General features: G+C 47.1%; 1 protein-coding gene across 1 annotated transcript in view; it reads right to left on the reverse strand.

The window, feature by feature from the left end:
• The window catches only part of LOC147433338 (pheromone-regulated membrane protein 10-like), a 75,567-nt gene extending 63,899 nt beyond the window's left edge, over positions 1-11,668 (reverse strand). Inside the window, exons 1-2 of the mRNA XM_086492940.1 lie at positions 11,343-11,668; positions 11,027-11,258 (exon numbers count right to left, since the gene is read on the reverse strand). Of these exons, the coding sequence (XP_086349066.1) occupies positions 11,027-11,258; positions 11,343-11,502 (392 nt within the window). The 5' untranslated portion in view covers positions 11,503-11,668. The remainder of the gene's footprint in view (positions 1-11,026; positions 11,259-11,342) is intronic.
• Positions 11,669-14,381: the final 2,713 nt, after the last annotated feature.

Here is a 14,381-nt window from a genome sequence, read left to right on the forward strand (position 1 = left end):
ATGATGACATATGGGAGTTCTCTAGAGATGGTGACATCATCATTCTAGGGGATTTCAATGCTAGGACTGCCCATCATCAGACAATATTTTAATGATACTTCAGAGGAGATGCTGAGAACGTTGGATGTTGCAGAGACGGGCCTATCCAGACTATCACAGGATGGAGAACACACTGAGTCTGGACGACACTTGATAGACATGGGGACTGCACATGGATTGGCCATCTTGAATGGCCTGCCTACAGAGATTTCCCGCTGCGGGGGGTTTTACATGCTTTCCACACAGACATGGAGTCAACACAGTGGATTATGTCATGGCACAACCGAGCCTCATCTCTAGTATCCAGGATCTCACGGTTGGACCCAGACCTGTTGGTGTGGCAGTAGACCATGCTCGTGTTGCTGACCATCTCTTTTCAGTTTAGTGTAGCACACAGGCTACGGGCAGCAGCCCCTACTCGCTACACCTTCACGCGGGAAACGGACTCTGTATACATAGACGTCTGAGCACAGAGGAGCCAGGGCGACCTCTCGAGGAGCTTACTACAATACTGACACAGACAATACATGATGCAGCAGTAGAGGCATACCCACATACCCAGCCTGAGCAGAGACGCCGTTCAGGGAGCATGCCCCAGAACAGTTGGTATGATGAGGAATGCCGGGACACTAGAGCTAGACTTCAGAGGGAGGTGCTTTTGGGGGACATCACTCACAGACAGTCACAGATTGACTTCCGACGCCTAGTGCGGCAGAAGAAGAGGGCATTTTTGGCTCGCCTAGAACAGGATCTATACCAGCTATTCTTGAGTCAGGACTCACGTGAGGCACGGCGGCTCTTTCATGAGCACTCCCCTTCCCCCCCTTCCCATCACTTCTACAGAGGCCTGGGACCAGTATGAATCATCTCTGTACACAGTTCCTGAGCAGCCCCCCCTTCCATGCCCACACACGTGCTTTTTTCACCGCTAAGATGGTGAGGAATGCCATTGACAGGATGAGGACTGGGAGAGCATATGATCATGATGGCTTAGTGGCTAAGCATTTCATGCATGCCAGAGATTTACTAGCAAAGCTTCCAGCAGTTATGCTTAACCGTGCCATGTGTGAGGGCTTGCCTGATACTTGGAGCCTATCTACTATTGTACCTATCTTCAAGTCGGGAGACCCTAAGGAGCCTGGGAATTATCGCACTATCATGATTGGACACACATTGGCACGGTTGTACGCATCTATTCTTGAGCAGCAGCTGAGTAGATGGGCAGAGAGGGAGGGGATACACGCAGCTGGCGGGAAGGCAGGTTTTAGGAGGGGCTTTTCTACTCTTGACCATATCTTGACACTCAGAGCCATCATTCAGGAGGGCAGATCGTGTGGGAGACGGATCTATTGTAGCTTTGTGGATTTCCGCAAAGCATTTGACACAGTGCCCAAAGCTAGATTGATGCGCAGATTACAGTAGATGGGAGTACCCACAGAGCTCATTTGGGGGGTCATTTCCGCAAAGCATTTGACACAGTGCCCAGAGCTAGATTGATGCGCAGATTACAGCAGATGGGAGTACCCACATAGCTCATTTGGGGGGTCATTGCATTATATAGGTCAATAGTGGGGCATGTACACACCCCAGAGGGTCTATCCACACCGGTTTACTCCATTATTGGGGTGAAGCAGGGCTGCCCCCTCTCTCCTACTCTATTTGATATGTATGTGGATGAGGTTTCTGACTACATTGAGAGAGATGGTGATAGAGGTGCACAGCTGGCAGGGACATGGATTCCACTATTGTTATATGCTGATGATATTGTGTTGATCTCCGACTCTCTGGAAGGGATGCAACGTCACTTGGATGCTTTGTATAGGTTTGCCCAGGAAGGTGGTTTATCCGTCAACCTTGGTAAAACCAAGGTCATGGTATTTAATACCACCCCACAGTGGATCAGGAGGTCAGCGCCCGCATTCACATACGGCCAGGAGAAGGTGGAGTATACAGATGCTTACACTTACCTTGGAGTGGTTTTTAGTGGGCCAGCATTTTCATTGAGGAGGGCAGCAGAGACTAGATTGATCAGAGCCCATGCAGCATTGGGTAGATTGGAAAGGATGTGTTCATAGGTTCAGTTTCAGGAGCCTCGAACGAAGCTCTGGCTCTTTGACACTTTGGTGGCTTCTGCATTGCTTTATGGAGCTGAGATTTGGGGACCTTCACTTGATCATCACGGGAGGATAGACCGCAGTGAATGATGGGGGGACATGGAGAAGCCTCTGGTTTCTATGATCTCGCGGCTCATTAGAGCCAAGGCTTCAGTACCACGTGCTATTGTACGAGCAGAGCTAGCTGCCCCCTCACTAGTGGTTGAGGCGCTCATTAGATCTATCTCCTTCATACACCGCATGTGGGAACTTCCCAGAGACAGATATGCACGCCTTGCACTTGAGTCCTCTCGACTATTAGCCATGCATTGTACGAGCAGAGCTAGCTGCCCCCTCACTAGTGGTTGAGGCGCTCATTAGATCTATCTCCTTCATACACCGCATGTGGGAACTTCCCAGAGACAGATATACACGCCTTGCACTTGAGTCCTCTCGACTGTTAGCCATGTAGGAGATACAGCATGCTGGTATGGGGAGACGACATCATGGTTTCAGGTGCATGGGTTCAGCATAGACAGATTGCCTCCTTTCGAGTACTCACTGGATGCGCCTTCTCTAACTCTTACACAGTCCGAGATCACCAGGCTCATTCGCCAGGACTTGACTCAGCTAGACACCAAGAGGACATGGATAAAGCCAGCACAGGAGCTGGGCACGAGGATGGTTTTGTGACGAGGCCCAGATACATGGACACCCACTTGTCTCATGGGATACAATGTGCTATTGGCCAGATATGCACATCTTCACACTAGCTGCGGATCAAGATTGGGAGATACAGTGGAGTACCAGCAGAGGACACGACATGCCCCCTGTGTGACATCGAGCCTAAGACAGAGTTGCACTACACATGCCACTGCCCCGTCTACTATGAGGTACGATGCCGCTTCCATTGCTTGTTCAGAGAGGGCTTTGGACCATTCTCTAGAGTCATGCGGTACGAGGATCAGAGATACCTGGGTTTGTTTTTGCTCGAGCTGCGCAGACACAGAGAGAGGTTGATGAGAGGAGAGGCTAGCCAGTCTCAGAGACAGATCACAAACTTCTTTAGAGCTTCCACTGGACACCTAGAGGAGTTACTACCACAGCAGAGCTCATCACCTTACCCAGAGGCACACTGATCGACCGAGCGACTGAGCTGGGGAGATCCAGATGCCCACGACTGCGGAAGACTACACAGCATCGACGGAGGCTGCATCAGAGGATTCAGATCACTTTCGGTATTGGCCCCAAAGACTGGCGCCCCTTTCGGTAGTTCTTTTTGTATTAATCTGCAACTCAAGTACAGTGCGAGCATTCAAGACTCAACTCTCAGACTCTACGTCCAGATGCTCTTTTAAAGAGTTTACAAGGGATGCTAAAAGCAGAGCCCAAAAGCTGTTCTAAAAGCTTCAAGTTAAAAACCCTCATAAATAAAGCAAAAGCTCTTTCTCTCTCTTTCTTTTAATAAAAAGCAGAGCTTTTTAACTCACTCTCTCTCTCTCTCTCTCTCTCTCTCTCTCTCTCTCTCTCCCCCCCCTTTGCGTAGAAAAGCAACAAAAGCAGCGCCGTAAATTGCGGACTTCCGTACAACCTGCCACGTGTCAACATTTCCGCATTTCGCACCGGATTCTGCGGGCCTGTCCGTACGGTAGTGCCACGTCTGCAATTTCAGCAAGCCAGCCGGGGGAGGGTCCTTTGCAAGAGGGTGTGAGTGTGTACTGGGCAACCACATCACAGAGTTGTGACAGAGTCTAAACCACTAGTGGGGGGGGGGCGACTGTACATTGGTGTTTTATCCCACGACTAGCCAGAAATGCATTAGATTCATGAGACATATTCCCCCCCTCATCGGAACGGGGGGTGCCCAATGTACATTTCGAGACACTCTGAGTCAAATTCCTTTGTTGTAAGAGTCTCCTCCTGTAGCTCAGCAGTGGCATTATAATAGTGAGCAGAGAATCGTTGATGGTCATTCAATGGCACAATAGTTACCATTTGAATTTGAACAATGTCATAGCCTTCCTTGTTACAGAACAAGGTCGGTGTAGACTCTTGACACAAATGTTTTTGGTAGCCAATATTTGAGTCCATTCAAATGACTCAAACAATGTCATAGCCTTCCTTGTTACTGAACAAGGTCGGTGTAGACTCTTGACACAGATGTTTATGGTAGCCAATATTTGAGTCCACTCAAATGACTTAAACAAGTGTTCACAAGAAGGTTCAAGTATGAAATCGATATCATTTACTTCTCTATCCAAGATACAATCCTTGTGTCTTAAACTTACATTCTCTCTGAAGCCCCACACATTTAGATAGAAATGTCTTTGTTCAACCATGATGGTAATTTAATCTTGACTCATGTTCTTGAATCAAACTATTACATCTATGCGCCCAACCATGCGAGTGTGCGAGCTGAGCTTTGGTCACACATTGTGAAGTCTCTGCCTCATGCAGAGCAATGGTGTGTTAGGGGGGATTTCAACATGTTGGAGGATCCCTCAGACATGATTGGAGGCATCCATGCTACTGTGCACGGGGCTGAGTTGGCAGCTTGGGAGCGCTTATGTATGACCTTGAGGCTTTCAGATGTTTGGTATCATGCAGGCTTTGTGTGAACCCCAGACAGTCTCTCAATCTGACTGTAGAGTAGGGGGCGTGAATCTATCTCGGATAGATCGCTTCTACGCTAGTAACCGCATCTGTGACATGGAAGAATCTGTATGCATTTTTACAGGGACTAACTTCTCAGATCATGCGCCAATGATTCTTACTGTGACAGACAGACGGAGGAGTGGTAGTGCCATGCTACGCATCCCCCAGAGGATTCTACCGGATACATAGCTCAGAGAGCGGGTGGTGGCGCTTTGGACAGTGTGGGCACTCATGGCACCTCTGCTCGTAGAGTGGCCACTGGACTTGCTGAGCTTAGTCGCTTCCTCCAGGAGTGCAGCTCGCTTGGCTACAGCTATTGGGTATGCAAGCCCTTGTGCGTCTAAGCCTCGTGGGCACAGCCTATAGCAAGTAGTTCCAGTCTACATGGCCATTGCATGGCAAGCCTAAAAAGCTATATGTATTTACACAAGATTACAATATTAGATCATAGCATTATTTTTCCGTAGTACTAACTCTCTCTCGCTCTTGTTCAATTCTTTCTGTTGCACGCTAGCCATGGCAACCCCTCGACTGCATCCTCCATAGACCTGCAACCTATCAGATGGTATTAGAGCTTTGGTTCTTGGTCTTGAGTCAGCGCGTGAGAGCGGCCGCTTATGCAGAGAAGATGGATATGTGAGTCTTTGCCTGTAATCGGCAGCAGCGAAATCGGCTTGCCCTGTGGAGCAGTTTTTGTCCCAGTAGCCTCTTCAAATTCGGCATCGACTGCCTGCTGCGAGCCATATATCTCCTCGCTCTGCGTCTTTGCGCCATCTTTGCACAGAGCCCGTTTTTTGTTTCCTTTATGTTCACACTTGTTTACAGTGGCCACCCATTCAATTGTTTTAAAGCACGGGTTCCCACCCTCGGGTAACCTCGACTCCGCACTCGGTGATCGAATAGCCAATTCGGATAGCAAACTGGTACTTTCTTGACGGTTTACACAGAATTTTTCCAACACAGCAAGCTTTTGTCCGTCCTCTCCTATTAAGAGGCAAATCTCACACCTGGAGCCCGGCAATATCGGCAATCAAAACATACAATTTTCTTCAGGTTAATATTAATATTTTTTGCGGATTTGATAAAGCACTCAGCTTATTGCGGCTATGTGGGTATTATGCCTACACGTCTTGGTATGTATGCAAATATTTATCTTGTCCAAGGATTACGACATATCGAAGGTCCCAACAACGAAGATGGATTTGCTTCCAGATGAGTCTACATTGGCATGTTTGGTTCCCAAAGCCGATTGTCAACGTCATTAGCTATTTTGTCCCAGTTCTATGTTAATTTTTATATTGTTAGTTATCTTGTCAATTTTGTACGGGTTATAGACACTGCCATGAAATAAAATGGTAAGACCACCCTTTGTTGTTTTGGTCGAGTTCTGGTATGTCTCACACTGATAGTTGTTTGAGGGAAGTACACACACCCCCCTATGTTATTGTCAAGGGGGGGTCTTCTACTCATGGTTTCAGGTGAATGAACTCTGCCATGGTCTGTCTGTCTTGAGTCCATTGTTAGTGGTTTGGGCTTGAGGGGGGGGTTGTTGGGTATGCAAGCCCTTGTACGTCTAAGCCTCGTGGGCACAGCCTATAGCAGGCAGTTCCAGTCTACATGGCCATTGCATGGCAAGCCTAAAAAGCTATATGTATTTACACAAGATTACAATATTAGATCACACCGTTATTTTTCCGTAGTACCGACTCTCTCTCGCTCTCGTTCAATTCTTTTTGCTGCACGCTAGCCATGGCAACCCCTCGACTGCATCCTCCATAGACCTGCAACCTATCAACAGCTAAGGAGGAGAAGCATCTCCGACAGGGCATTGCTTCCTTACAGCAGATGCAGGAGTATCACCTTGGCAGTCCTTGGTTGGAAGAACAGATGCAGCAAGCTCGATAGGAGCTGATCACCATTGAAAAGCGGCGTCATGAGTATGCCTTCTATCGTCAGGCATGTCAATGGACCTAGGTGGGCGACAAAGTTATTGGTGAGTTCTTTGAGACTGTGGATCCTCGTCATGTGCGCACGAATGTTTGTCAGTTGAGGAGACTTGATGGGTAAGTTGCTACATAGCCTCAGGATATACGTGCAGTTGCTACTTACTTTTACCGTGAGTTTCTTTGTCACAAACTGATGACGTGGCAGAACCGTACGTACAGTACGGAATCCCGCAAATTGCATTGGCATGCTGACGTGGCAGTAGTACCATTTCCACGTTTTGCACTGACATGCCACGTGGCAAGCTGTACGAATTTCCACGATTTTCGTTGGTCGCTTTGGGGCTAGTTGCTTTTGAGTTAGCAGCTTTTCATGTGACTACTTTTGATTTTGAGGCCAAGGGCCTTTAAATAAAAACCCAAGGCCACTCTTTTACTCAGTGTGCTGACGAGCATCTAAGCATAGAGGGCCCGCGGAAGTTGTAACTTTGCTTAAGCATTAATATAAAAATAAATACCGAAAGGGGCGCCAGATTTTGGGGCCAATACCTCTGGACACTGAACTACGCCGGGCTGTGTCGACTCTGTTTTAAAAGTGTGATAAATTTGTGAATTATTTTAAGTGATTCTCTCGTGTGTCGTGCCTGATTTCTAACTTGGGGTGTCCAAGTCTGTTACAGTGGTATCAAAGCTTCAGGCGTGTGCTTTTATCAAAGCATACCGGTCCTCCAAAGTTTACCGGAAATTCTATCAAAGAATCTCCATGTCCCGACCCCGGACTTATTAGGCACTCCCACCCTTACTTCATCGCGAATCGGGTGTTCTCCCATCTTCATCGCTTTGTCTTACAGGACATAGGCCATAAAGAACCCCAAATTAAACATGGACTCAAACGATGAATCCCGCAAGAGTCAGACGAACCCACTCGACAATTCCGGATCGGGTGAAAGTACGAGAAATTCAAATGGGCAATCGAAACAAGAGTACGGGCCTCCACGGCCTACGGAGTATAAATGAATGGAGATGCAGCGTCAACAGTAGGTTGATGCCTGTGCCAAGCAGATGTTACACTATTCAAAGGATCCCCTGTATGCAAAATTTTTGACCCGACACCCGATCAATGAGATGCATTCCCGATGGTGTACGGCCATCGATTCACCATTAAAGTCCGCATTGAAGAAACCACCTGCCCCGCGAATGTACACTGAAGATGAACTTGATGATGTGATCAAACGACGAGTTAACCAAATATTGAAGACCACGAAGCCTCCAAAGAGACGCAGCAAGGGAACAAATTACCCTAGTTATTTGGGTCGACAGTCTTCGTTTGCAAATGCACGAAAAGCCAAGAAGTGTGTATGCTTCGAGGGTGTGTCCAGTTCGTCCTCATCCTCTTCTGATAATTCCGACAGCTCTGTCTTCTGATTCCAGTGATGAGGACAAAAAGGGAAAGAAATGACAAAAGAACCAAAGACATGGAAAGAACAAGAAGAAGGCCAAGAAAAGCAGATCCCACAACAGCTTTCAAAAATTTTCTGACAGTTCTGAGGAGGACTCATCCTCTTTTGAGACTTCGGATTTTGATGACCAGATGTTTAATTCAGAGAGGAAGCAATTTTATAGAGCCAATCAATACGACTTTCTCCAAGATAAGAGCAAGAAGACCAAAGAATTCCAGGAAGGTGGACAAGCAATAAAATCTGATACCTTTTCATGTTTTCGATATGTGCACAAGGCCCTCGCTTTTATTCAACAGTTTGACATAGCTTTTTCTGGAGGACGCTATTCAGAGCACTCCAAGATTAGAAGGGCAGCATCCTACTTGAAAGGAAATGTACTGACATGGTGGTCCACTCTCCTGTTACGAAAAGAAGCACCGACAAAGTGGCTTAAATTCAAGAGACTTTTTGTTTCCTCGTGGCTCACTCAAGAGTACTAACGTGACGTGATCACCGCCTGAAATCATCTTAGGATGGTGAAGGCAGATACTTTGGATACTTATTGCGAGAGATTTTAAGATGTTTTTCTTCTTGCCTCATCCCTTAAAAAGATCAATTTTAAGCAGCAAATTGAGCGATTTTGTTGTGGACTTCCCAAAGAGATTCGATGCCTCTCCAGCTCGAGGAGCTCCACGAGGCCCTCAGGGCACTCCCATGGGGTAGCTGCCAAGGGGAGGATGGTTTGACTCTAAGCTTCTTCTTGGAATACTGGAAGCTTCTTGGTCTGGATCTTTGTAGCGCTTACCAACACATTTTGTACACTGATGAGATGCCTGACAACATGAGTGAGGGTCTGATATACCTTATCCCCAAGGAGAGAGGCTCCTTGGATGAGATTCGGCAGTGGCGGCCCATCACCATTCTCAACTTAGCCTACAAAATCTTAGCGAAGGCTCCAAGTTTGAAAATTCAGCCGCTACTTGAGAGCATTATATTTGTCAAGGAGCGCAGTATCCTTGACAACATCTTTACCTTCTAGGAGGTGTCTACCCTCGCCCATCTCCAAGGAGAGGATCTTGTGATACTCCATCTCGATTTTGAGAAGGCATACGATAAAGTTGACTGGAATTTCCTCGAGGGCACTCTGCGAAGGATGGGATTTTCAAATGCTTGGATATGAGGAAAGTCAGCTCTCTACAGATGTGCACATAGTCAGGTGCTCTTGGCAGGGGAAAGAGGGGAACGCTCCATGCTCACGCGTTCATTTAGATAGGGTTGCCCTCTTGCCCCCTCCCTTTTCTCTTCTATGCTAACGCAACAAGCAGATTTTTGAGTTCACAGGAGGTTGGTTTGCGTGGTTTAGAGCTTTCTGTTAGGAGAGATGAACTGCATATATAAAGGAACACTACATATGTAGATGCACAATATACTATGACATACACAAGACGTATCATTGCTCTTCTGGGCCCCTCTATCGTGTCATGGAGTAAGAGGGCCGGAAATGCCTAGGGTTCTTCATTATGGAGCTCTAGAGATACCGCACAGTACTACTACGAGACCTCGGACCACCTCCGCCAAAGGCACCCAAACCAGTGACAGATTTCTTCAGCAAACCAGACCCCACACCCACCAGATCACCAGACTCTGCTGCATACCTTACACCCCCCGTCCTGGAGTCACACTCAACAAAGTCACCGCACATTACCGAGCCCGACGATCGCACCTACCAGAGTGACGCCCGAAAGTCCCATATTATGGTCAAATCAGAGCTATCCCAGCGAGACGATAGACACACAACACCAGACACCCAAGCAAGACAACCATGGCCCACCTCATAGCCATGCTCATGGGCTGATCTAGAGACCTGAGGAGAGAGAATACCGGATCTCCTCCTCTTCTCAAGATTTGACCCTTTTAGTTTCCAGCCGTTACCTTTAGTTTAGAATGTTATTTTCAGTTTTTGTTGATGAAATGACATTAGACATGGATGTTATTTGGTACTTGTCTCATAGGCCACTTTGGCCTTTTGTAGACGTTATTATGCGTTCCTTGTTTAGAGGAGATATAGTTGTACATGATTTATCTAGTATGCCAGATTCAGCCTCTAGAAGATGTCAATAAAATCTTCCTTTCTTTCTTTGTGTGTGTTTTTGTCAGTATACATTGTGTTCCTCCCCTCTTGCCTTCATGACCCACCTTTCTCACACCAATCCACAGCCTATTTATGGATACTGTGCATTTTCCCAATAAACTTATAATTCTAAAAGACACAAATAAGCATGTCTTATTATCCATTATAATAGACATGTGGGTCAGAAGACACATGTTGTCTTTGTGAACCAATTAACTGATGTGTTCCATCATTTACCTACTGGATGCATTTAACGAGTAAGTATGACTAGGCTCATTTTTCTGTCAACCATTTATAAGTTACTCAGGGAGATTTTCAAGATTGGAAGCATAAGTTCACTACCATTTCTGACATAGAACCCTCCAAAACATAGGAAACCCGACTTGTGCATGTAGTTCTTTGACTGAAATGGACACACCAGTTGCACAAACCCAGTGTCATAGGATATGATTCATGTTCTATAGGCATACGAGCATTTGACAATATCCTCATGTATATAGGCTTGAATTTGAATACACCAATACCAAGCTAATATGCCATCGTGAGCGCTAATTCAGATCACATGCAAGACATACAAGACCATCCATCTGAAATTGTAGCCAAACATCATGCAAACATTACTGCAAATACATGCATGTACAAAAACTTAGAGAGATCAAGGCGGACATTCATCGCATAAAACTTAAACTGATAGATATACTTATGTGCACTTAGAATGAATCAAACCTTGACTCATCATCTTCACTTAAGAAAGAGAGCAGGATCAATGATGGGAAGACAGCCATCTCTATTTTGACATCAAGCCGTTCTGCTGCTCTCTCGATCAAATACTCAGTTCGTGATGCAGAGCTACCATAAGAATGCAAAGCCACAGCTAGACGGTACAAGAAGCGTCGCCGCAGCGTGACATTGAAAGAAGCATTATCGGTGCTACTGTCAAGTGCTTGCAGCTGCGAGACTGGAATAAGGAGCAGCAAGATGAAATGACGACATGGGAAATCGAACGAGTCAGAGCCAAGAGGTAAAAGAGAGAGGGGCTTACATGCATCATCGTCATCTACCGTTGTATTTTGACGGGAAAAGCACGGTGAGTCGTGGTTGGAGCGGCCACCTTCAGTACTGCGAGACAAAAAACTAATAGCGCCCAAAAGCTTCTGCTCAGCGAGAGACGACGTCCTGGACATTCCCTTCGTTCGTCTCATGAGAGAGAGAGAGAGAGAGAGAGAGAGAGAGAGAGAGAGTGTCAAAGTCCTCTGGAGTAAGTATTCACCATAGCCCACCCGCTGCAGAGAAACAGCTCGGGAAGGCTACATAGAGTACGTAGGTGGCAAACATCGGAAGCGAAAGCGGCAAGAAGGTGACTGAAAATGTGGACACGTGAATCCTGTTCTTTTTTTTGGCCTGCCTAAGGCCATAGGGTTTTGGGTGCAAACTTGTTGCACACTTTAGGCTGTTTGATGTTGTTGTTGGATGGCTGCCACGTGTCATTAGGTTTCCTAAAGTTTCATTTGACCCAATCTGCAACTCTTTTTTTTGTGCTGCTCCTGGCAGGTCGCGTCCCTTTTTGGCCTGCTCCTACCAGAGAAGGTGGCGCGTGCAGTGGGTGCCGTCCTTCCGAGAAGATGGTGCACAGCAGGTATGCTCTTTTCGTGCTGCTTCTGCCAGAGGACGTGGTGCAGTGGTGCAGGTGTTCGATATGAAAGTGGTGCTTGTTTAATGCCGAAGGTGGGCGCTGTCTGGATGCTTTTCAAGATTGATGTTGTTGTTGCAAACTTCAGGCCGTTTGATGTTGTTGTTGGATGGCTGCCACATGTCATTAGGTTTCCTAAAGTTTCATTTGACCCAATCTACAACTCCTTTTTTCGTGCTTCTCCTGGCGGGTCGCGTCCCTTTTTGCCCTGCTCCTACCAGAGAAGGTGGCGCGTGCAGTGGGCGTCGTCCTTCCGAGAAGATGGCGCACAGCAGGTATGCTCTTTTCGTGCTGCTTCTGCCAGAGGACATGGTGCAGTGGTGCATGTGTTCGATACGGCAGTGGTGCTTGTTTAATGCCGAAGGTGGGCGCTGTCTGGATGCTTTTCAAGATACTTGAACCGTATGCTTTTAGGGGCGACTGCATTCAATGGTGTCCTTGTGTAGCCTCAGGTGGTGAGCTCTATTCGTCTTCGTTTTCTATGCTTGAGAGCATGTTTTGGAATGTAATGCTTGGAATAGAACAATCCACGTGCTCATTGTAGCTTGTATAAAAGGCCAGAAAAATGCAGTGTAATATCAAGCCCTTGTCTCAGCTGGTTGTTATTATGCTGTGTCGTGCTTTTGTAAATGTAGCAGCAAGTCTCAAGTTTTTTTTACTGTTTGAGCTTTTGAGGTATCTATCTAGTGGAAGATTCTCTCTCTATCCTGCTTTTGTAAATATGCCAGCAAGTTGCAATCTTTGCTTTGATGTTTAAGCTTTGAGCTATCACTATTTGGTGGAAGATTCTCTCTTTGCTATCCAACTTCTATGTCTTGATATGTTGCAATCCCAAATTTAAATTGAGTCGAGTCACCATATGCAAACGGATGTTTTCTTCTGCCAAATGCTGTCGAAGAAGTTGTTGTTGCTCGTGAGGAGTTAAAATTTGCTGAGTGGATTACTTTGAGGGTTTGTGTGTTGTGCCTTAAAGTAGTTGGATCTTCTATTAACATGGCATCTGATGGTGGCATTGCTGGTGGTGGTGAAGGGAGTGCAAGCAATGCCTCGCCTAGTGATGGTGACAGCATGGACTTCTCTGGAGGTTTGTTTCTCTGCCTTGTCGACGGTTTCCTGTATGCTTATGTATGACGATAATTGATTTGCTTGCGCTATGCTGGTCTTGGTTTTGATTGTCGGTTCAGGTTTCTTCTTGCTTGCGAGAGTCGCACTCGAAAACATTTCTTGGGCTGGCGTTCTTTTCCCGCTCCTGGCAGTTGGTTTCTGTTCTGCTTGGAGGTGATCGATGTACTCGAGACGGTTGCGGTGACATCATTTCATTCCCTGCTTTTTTGAGATGGTCCTGTCTACCGTGGGCTAGTGTTGCTCCATTTGCTTCTGTTGCATTAGGAGCACCACTGTTTGAGCTAACTATTTTCTCCATTGGCGGCTAGGTTTGTCATGTGACGGAGCAAGTCACGGAGGCCCAGCCCCTTTCTATATTCTGTGTCACCTGCCCTGTCAACAGTTCCAAATGGCATGCAACCTCCTGTGTGAGAAAAAGCCTCGCTGGCTGTGCAATGATCAATAACACGCGGTCGCCTTGCTGGGTCAGCTCGCGACGAGCAATACGCAACCTGCCCGAGCTCCTGGAGTTTTCTGTGAGAATCGACCTGATGCCCCTTGCTGTATTCGCGAAGTAGATCCTGCTCCACAGCCCCAATACGGGCACTATTGAAAACAGGGGACAGCCCCTTGCTGCCCCTCTGACCTGCTGCAACTGTAAGGCATGCAGCCTCCTGTGTGGATTAATCACTGGCAGCACAGCCACCTGCTGTGCGCTCAATAAACAACCTCGCAGGGTAGGTCTCTGAAGCAAACCGAGTCCCCCCTGTTGGGTCAGTTGGCGACCAGCGCAGCACCCTGCTGTGCTTGACTGAACGGCCCGAGCGCATCCGCGGCGCCCCGCTCAAAACCTGTGTCTTCTGAGTTCTCTGTGCGAGCAGCCCCCTGCTGGAGATAATACACCAAGGGCTCGTGCTCACGTAGCATCCCTGCTTGGGTTCTCGTTATGCCTTTCCCTAGCAGAGCCTTCCCACAACGAAGGCCTCTCGTCGGCTTGGGGCCTTAGATAACAAAGCCATAGTGCTTGTAATGGGGTGAGTCGATGTTTTTGAGCTGATTGCTTGTAGTTTCTAATAGTCCGAGGACCAGAGCATCTTTGTCTATGCGAGGAAGGAGCGGCTTGATGTAACCAGGGTCGAGAATCTTATAACTGGATTTCAAACTTTTCAATCCTTGGTGACCTTAAAAACGAATAATTCTAGAGACAAAGGAAGATTGGTCCAGCTGTCTATTAGTCTGGCTACCAAGCAAGTTTGGCTTTGATGTTTTCTCCCAATGCTAGCTAAC

This window comes from Adiantum capillus-veneris, chromosome 20, assembly GCF_014529385.1.
Source record: "Adiantum capillus-veneris isolate H3 chromosome 20, ASM1452938v2, whole genome shotgun sequence".
NCBI lineage: Eukaryota > Viridiplantae > Streptophyta > Polypodiopsida > Polypodiales > Pteridaceae > Adiantum > Adiantum capillus-veneris.